This window comes from Fusarium pseudograminearum, chromosome 4, assembly GCF_000303195.2.
Source record: "Fusarium pseudograminearum CS3096 chromosome 4, whole genome shotgun sequence".
Lineage (NCBI taxonomy): Eukaryota > Fungi > Ascomycota > Sordariomycetes > Hypocreales > Nectriaceae > Fusarium > Fusarium pseudograminearum.
In genome coordinates this window covers 5261776-5269143 of record NC_031954.1, presented here as the reverse complement: position 1 = coordinate 5269143, position 7368 = coordinate 5261776, and the positions used below count along the sequence as shown (strand labels likewise).

The 7368-nt window shown below is 49.4% G+C and overlaps 2 protein-coding genes across 2 annotated transcripts; one reads left to right on the top strand and one right to left on the bottom strand.

Moving 5' to 3' along the window:
- Nucleotides 1-53: 53 nt before the first annotated feature.
- On the top strand, nt 54-2944 carry FPSE_10344 (uncharacterized protein; the record flags this gene model as incomplete). Its single annotated transcript, XM_009263461.1, has 8 exons — nt 54-88; nt 167-259; nt 318-749; nt 796-1364; nt 1407-1679; nt 1731-1835; nt 1886-2520; nt 2715-2944. Coding segments are annotated over 8 exons (2372 nt in total), but the record flags the coding sequence as incomplete, so codon positions are not given.
- Nucleotides 2945-3381: 437 nt separating this feature from the next.
- Nucleotides 3382-6724, bottom strand: FPSE_10345 (uncharacterized protein; the record flags this gene model as incomplete). The annotated part of the gene is made up of 4 exons (XM_009263462.1): nt 3382-5371; nt 5571-5892; nt 6100-6197; nt 6699-6724. 4 exons carry the CDS (start codon nt 6722-6724, stop codon nt 3382-3384), a joined length of 2436 nt encoding a protein of 811 aa, XP_009261737.1.
- Between the last annotated feature and the right edge of the window lie 644 nt (nt 6725-7368).

The following is a 7368-nucleotide window of genomic DNA, read 5'->3' as shown; positions in this document are numbered from 1 at the left end:
CCCCCCCCCTTTTTTTTCCCCGTCTGCCCATCAAAATACTTACAAGTACACAGAAGCTGTTCTCTGTAGACGAGAACCCAACAACTCGGTTCGTATTACTCCAAGTGGCCTCATCGCTTCTTGTCTCAGCGAAATAGCCTGATTGGCCACATCTAACCTGCTGCAGTACGACCGAAATGCTATTCGGGTGGACAATGTTGTTGGCGATCAAATCGGTCATCTGCCGCGCAAAGTTGTAGAAAAAATCGCCCCATATGTGGTAAGACACACTGCCGTGTACGCACACTAACCAGCCCTTTGTCTGATGGGAAACTTAGGATCGCGGCGATATCGTCCTTGAAGCTCAGCTCACAGGAGAAAAGGCCTACTATGACTGTCCGGTTAAGCTCTTCTTCTATGGGTCTAGCGACCCGCAGGAACGTTCCAGGATCGAGGAGTCACTCAAGAAAGATAAGCTAGTCAAGGCCACGGAACTCAAGAGCACTAGAAAGGAAGCTGAGGCCCGTAGGAAGGCTGCATTGGGCTTGATGAATGGCAGCTCGACCCATGGAGTCGGCTCAGAACTTGCTGTTCCCCAGAAACCAGAAATCACTATGGACAATGTGCTTCAGAAGAGTGAGGCCGTTGAGATGCGCAAGGGCGGCGACGCTATCAAGTCACTTGCGATTGGCGAGGACGAGTTGGAGAAGATGCCAATGGCTGAGCAGCCCGAAGATTTGAAGGCACAGCTCTTGCCATACCAGCTACAGGTATACTTCCCCACGCTAAATTGCGGACTTGACTAACTTGCCGAAGGGACTGGCTTGGATGACCTCCAGGGAGAAGCCCCAGCTCCCAGCTGAGGGCTCTCAAGACTCGGTGCAGCTCTGGCTGCATCAATCCAAGAAGAAGTTCTTCAACGTTGCGTCTGGCTTTGTAACAAGCATAGCACCAAAGCTGCTCTCAGGGGGTATTCTTGCCGACGACATGGGTTTGGGCAAAACCCTCCAGATCATCAGCTTGATCCTAACTGGCGGCAAGGGCCCGACCCTCATTGTTGCACCTGTTAGTGTCATGAGCAATTGGAGCCAACAGATCAAGCGGCATGTCCGCGGAGACAAGCAGCCCAGCATAATTACGTACCATGGCAGCGAAAAGGCAACCGCAAAACAGCTTCAGGGTTACGACGTTGTGATTACCAGCTATGGAAGGCTTGCCCGAGAGCGTGACCAAGGCGTGAAGAGAGCCTTGACTTCGGAAGACATCAAGTGGCGTCGAGTGGTTCTCGATGAGGGTCACACTATTCGAAACTCCAGTACAAAGGTGGCTCAAGCTGCTTGTGAGATCAATGCAGAGTCCCGCTGGGTTTTAACGGGCACCCCAATGTAAGTTCTGTTCATTGTGGTGGGCTAAGCTAACATGGTCAGTGTCAATTCGGTCAAAGATTTGCACTCTCTTGTCAAGTTCCTTCACATCACTGGAGGTATCGAACAATCTGAGATTTTTAACGCTCAAATCACCCGTAGACTCGCTGTCGGGGATAAGACTGGCGAAAAACTTCTTCAGGCCCTCATGCATGACCTCTGTCTCCGTCGCAAAAAGGATATGAAGTTTGTGGACCTCAAGTTACCAGCCAAAAAGGAGTATGTTCACAGAATTTCGTTCCGAAAGGATGAGAAACGCAAGTACGATGCGTTATTGTGAGTCTATAAAGCAGTAACAATTCGTGGTACGTACTGACCAAAGAACAGGGACGAAGCCAGAGGTGAGCTCGAACAGTGGCAGGCAGGCTCTCAAGTGGGTCAAAAGGGACGCTTCCAAAATGTGCTGGAGCGCCTGCTTCGCCTTCGACAAATGTAAGTTCGCAGCTTCATCACTATCTATATGGACGCACTAAATATTCCAGCTGTAATCATTGGACCCTTTGTAAAGAGCGTGTCAGCGATATTCTCAAACTACTTGATGAACACGAAGTGGTTCCGCTCAACGACAAGAACCGTGGCCTCCTCCAAGAAGCCCTGCGCCTGTACATCGAAAGCCAGGAGGAATGCGCTATCTGCTACGATAACCCAAATGACCCTGTCATTACCACCTGCAAGCATGTGTTCTGCCGGGGTTGCATCATTCGTGCTATTCAAATCCAGCACAAATGTCCGATGTGTCGTAACAAGCTTGATGAGACCAGCCTTCTTGAGCCAGCGCCCGAAGACGCTGGTGATGAAGAGGATTTTGATGCTGAGTCGCAGAGCTCCAAGACGGAAGCGATGATGCAGATCCTCAAGGCTACCATGCGTAAGGAGGGCTCCAAGGTCGTTGTCTTCTCTCAGTGGACATCTTTCCTCAATATTGTTGAGGCGCAGCTCAAAGCTGATGGAATGGGATACACACGTATCGACGGTAGCATGAAGGCGGATAAGCGCGACAAGGCTATAGAAGCTCTCGACAGTGATCCTAAGACACGAATCATGCTCGCCAGTCTCGCGGTTTGCAGCGTTGGTCTCAACCTCGTAGCCGCCGACACCGTCATTCTTTCCGACAGCTGTAAGTTCCCTCGATCTTGTACATCCCCTTCAAGTTATCAGGAGAGTTGGTCGCTCGTGATATAAGAGACGAAACTAGCAAGTCGGTTTATGCTATTTGGACCATGATGCTCGGTCATCAATTTGTATCCCCAAAGCTTAAGGGCCCTCTTTTCTGCTACCTACTCAATCCCCGTGAGCTAACATCATACCTAGGGTGGGCGCCCGCCATCGAAGATCAAGCCATCGACCGCGTTCACCGTCTCGGACAGACCCGTGAGACGACTATCTTTCGCCTCGTCATGGAGGGTTCAGTGGAGGAGCGGGTACTTGATGTGCAGAGCGAGAAGCGAGAGTTGGTGACAAAGGCGTTCCAAGAAAAGAATTCAAGGAACAAAAAGCGCCAGAACACTCGCGCAGCAGATATTTCCAAGCTGTTGGGCTAGGCAAGTGGTACTGGTTTCGGGCGCATGGGTTAGGGAGCTTGTGTTAGTATACATACCGAAACATAATATGATGCGGAAAGGGCATTAGGAAACAAACGTAGCGCCACATACGCGAGGTAACAAATACAACTCTGCAGCTATGGAATGGTGGGTATATATCCACGTTGGTTTATGGAATTAGAGCGTTGTCTTTCATTCTGCTCGAGTCAATTCAATTTTATCACAATACATCAGGTGCCTGGTATATGTAGGTATGGCGCAGTGCAGACACGGCTAAGGCTCCAAGTCGAAACATGGATTTGTATTTCTATCCATCAGTCGTTTATGCAAGCTAGCTATGTGTATAGAGTACAGGGGCACTGTTTCTAGCGGCCCAGCAAAAGCTACTATACATAAGATATCATCAGACTCATAACAAATAACCATGTATCAGCTGCTTAATGGAGCCATCTTGCGTAAGCCCATCGAATACGCTCCAATGACCTAGTCTGCAGCTGAATCCCCTTCATGTTGGACAGGTCGTCCAGGTCTTCAAGGAACTCTCTGCCAATCTCGCGAGGCATGAGCTTATCAACAAGGTTTCTTAGAATGTGAACTTCGGCAAGCAAGAGACCGTGATCCTTGTACGAGAGAAGGTTAGTCTCTGTAGGCCGGGCCTCGGATAGAATGCGGTCGACGTTGCGAAGAACACGGATGGCCTGGCCAGCCTTGCGAGTTTGACGTTGCCCAGATCGGCCCCCAAAGACACCACGAAGGTATTGAAACATGCTATATGAGACAAGAACACCTGGAGTAAGACCAACAAAGCCGAAAACAAGCTCCTGGCTCTTGAGGAGCGAATCAATGCCAGTCATGGCGACCTCGAGGTCCACCTTTGTCTTTTGAACCTGGATAAGCAGGGATCGCACAAGATCTCCACGGATCGTACCCACGAAAGGGCGTCGCAGATCCTTTTCGAATGCTCGTAGTACAGGGGTAACGTCGCCTTCTGCCACCTTGTGGCGGATGTCGTCGACTTGAATATCGGTTAGAGTGCTTCCAGCTTCCGTGGCGAAGTGTGGCTTATCAAGAGCAAAGTCCACTACCATACGCTCAAGGCTCTCGCGATCGGCCTTGAGGCTGTCCCTGCTCATAATCGCAATCTCGCTAGTCTTATCATGTCGAATAGTCGAGATGATCTTGGAAGTCGGTTCGATGACCCAGTTGAACCAGAAGTCGCGGATTGTCTCGCCAAATCCGATGAACCATTCAATGATATCAGCCTTTCGATTAACCAAGATGCGCAGGACAGTTGTCGAAGAAAGAAGACCGATAGTCGCAGGAATCCAGTAGCGAACGAAAGCACCGGGCCGACCGTTTTCCTTTGCCAGGGCACGCATAGCAGTGAAATGTTCGGGGAGAGACTTGTCTATAATGCTGAGTAGTCGTCGAGCTAGAATCGCTGGTCGATCGGCAGTGTTACTGCCCTCAACATGAACAGAGAGCTCAGGATCCTCTTCAACGCCAGCAAAAACCTTGTCCTCGAAATCGCTGATATTAACGTCGAGAGTGGACACCTCCTTGAGAACCATATCGATGAGCGCAACGCTGCGTTCGACGACACCCTTAAGGTCGTGGTGGTCCTGAAGATCAGCCTTATCGTCGTCAAGACCAAATTGGAGACCTTCATCCATCAGTACTCCGAGACCGCTTGCTGTGATCTCGCGCAGTTTCTTAAGCTGTGCCTGCTTACGTCGAGCCTCGGAGCGGGACAAAGCGACAGGCGACAAGACTCTGCGTTGAATGTTGGCAATTGACCGTTCTCGAACACTATCTTGCACGATGCCGTAAAATTGAGACCACTGCTGTGATAGACTTGAAGTTGTAGAGTCGACGAGTTCGCCTGGAGCATGGTGAAGAGAGCCTGCCTGGATGCGTAATTTGGTAGCAGTGCAGACTTCTTGGGACCAAGCCCAGACCCTCAACGGAGAAGTTTGGACAGCATAGAGGCTGCTGTAAGAATAAGAGCCTAGTACCTCATCCCAGTACCAAACATCATCATTGAGGGGAAGAATTTGATCCAAAAGGGTGTTAAGAACAACACCGTGGAGTTGAATGGTGGCTTTGCTCATGAGAAGCCATTCGAGCTCATTCTCATAAGGACTCTTAGCACCATCAGATTGAGTTTCGTTTACTGAAAGGGTACCAGGGGCAGGGATGTCAGATGAGATAAGAAGGTCTCTAATACGCCAAGCCGGTAGAAGTGGTTGCGAAGATGAAGTAGTACTCAGAGACTGGATAGTACGAAGCAAGTGATCGAGACGTGGAGTCGAAAAAGCATTAGTCACAGCAAACCCGTGTTCTCCGGTCTCTGAGTGTTCATCCTCAGACGTCACCTCAGATAACACTGGTAGACGATCAAGGTAGGCGTCAAGCCGCCGTACTTGACTATGGGCACGGTCAGTGGCTTGTTCGGTTCAAATCAGATAGATGAGGGCAAAGATGGCAAGAGTGCAATGACAATGTGATGGAGCGGAAGTCAGGAGGGTAGACGAACTCGGAGACAAGCGTCATGGTAAGCTTGCTTAGATGTGATAGCTATGAAGCCAAGGGCAAGAACACCACATCAGTCAGCAAGAGCACGGACTCGTAAGAATAGCAACCCTGTGCCGGGGATGGCAAGAAATGAGACGGGAGCGGAGGCTCCAGAAAGTCGGAGGGCTCGGCAGACAATCCCGGATGAGTGGCGGACTGCGGCAGTAATTGCGGCGATTTGCGGCCGGAAGGTGAGCACCGAATTACGGGGATACGGACGGGGGAGCTCGGAGGCTGCGCAGCCGTTGAACTGGGCGTCAGGTCGCGTGCAGATAGCGAGGGTGAGAGTGTGAGTGCAAGCTTCTCGAGAGCTTGTGCAAGCTCAACATAACACGAATGCGATGCGGGAGATGAACCGAATGTGGGGAAACGGGCTATAGCATGATGCCACACATCAAGCCAGATCCATTAAAATTAAGCAAAAGCGTTGGCTGTCAAAAAAGAGAGTAGCTGGATTGAACTAGGATCGAATTACAATAAGGCTGACTCCTATCAAATGACTTTCATTGTACCGATCAATTGCAACACGCCTAGAGGTACCTACGGGAAGGAACATTACAGTGCAATGCGTTAGTACCTACATATGACCTTGCGACATGACGTGGTGTTCATGAGGAAGGAAGGTGTGGATGGTTGGAATTGCTTAGATCGTCCAATCTTATTCGTATTCGGATCGAGCTGCCAAACATCACCTACTATGGTTATCCAATCACGTGTAATATAATTCTTCTCAAACAACAACAGTATCAATCGCTTAAGATTGTCATTGTATCATGATGCATCAGAAACAAATCAATCTAGATGCAATGCTGTCACTATGTCTTCGAGGTGGTGGGCTGCGTGTAAATGCACATTTTGGGCAGGTCTTTATCCAGCTGGCTTCATTGGATGCAAGTTCTGAAGCATCAATCATGCGAATTGATGGACGGCTGGGGCACCATTGCAGGATGAGAAGAGTTACGTTCAGCTGACATCTCGAATATTCAAGTCAAATCTATCCGTACTTCAAACTTACTCTGCATACATATTAGCTGCAAGTTAACCTACACCACCTCTTTGAGGCCTCTCCGTTATTATTACCCATCACAGTTTCAGACGGAGGGTTCAGAAATGTCGTATTCGGGATCGCATTTACTCTGTAAACGTCATGTCAGGATGTTCGGGACCTCCATGGGCTAACCCTAATCTAGTATCATCAAAGTACATTTTGAGCAGCAAGCCAGTTTTGGATCGTACCATCTGGGTCGATTAAAGACAAGGGCTTTAATTGAAAATCACCACATTGTCAATTGGGCCTGCTGGTAATCGTATGAGTTCTGTGGACGAAGAAGACCCTACCTAGTGAGCGGGAGAGGTGTCCCTAGGTATGGAAAAATGTTGTATTCTTAGCTGGAGCCGAAAACGAGACAGAGACTACCGCGCCGCGCGGAACAAGGCTCCAAATCTGGAGTTAAGGGGTGGTAGTGTTGTGCGACCCACTAGATCGGAATTGATAATCGGATACTTTGCCCCTCGACTAGATCGGCATTCAACCAGTGGGTATCTATTTAACGATTTTTTTTTATCGCCTCACAACCTCCAATAACACACCACTTTTTCCGAACTCTTGACATCGGAGAGTGCTGTTTACAGCTTTCAGGGACCCTTTTCACAATTGGCCGAATACACGCACTGAATGAGATCCTGAACCGGACTCCCTCTACTAACGTACTCCCACGTAATCCATACCGGGCGCATTGAATATAGAATTAATTGTTGTCATCAATATGGACAGTCCATGGCGAGAATGATGCAGAAACCGAGACAGAGACACACTCGCTGGATGTAGTCAATGACACTTCCGTATCAGT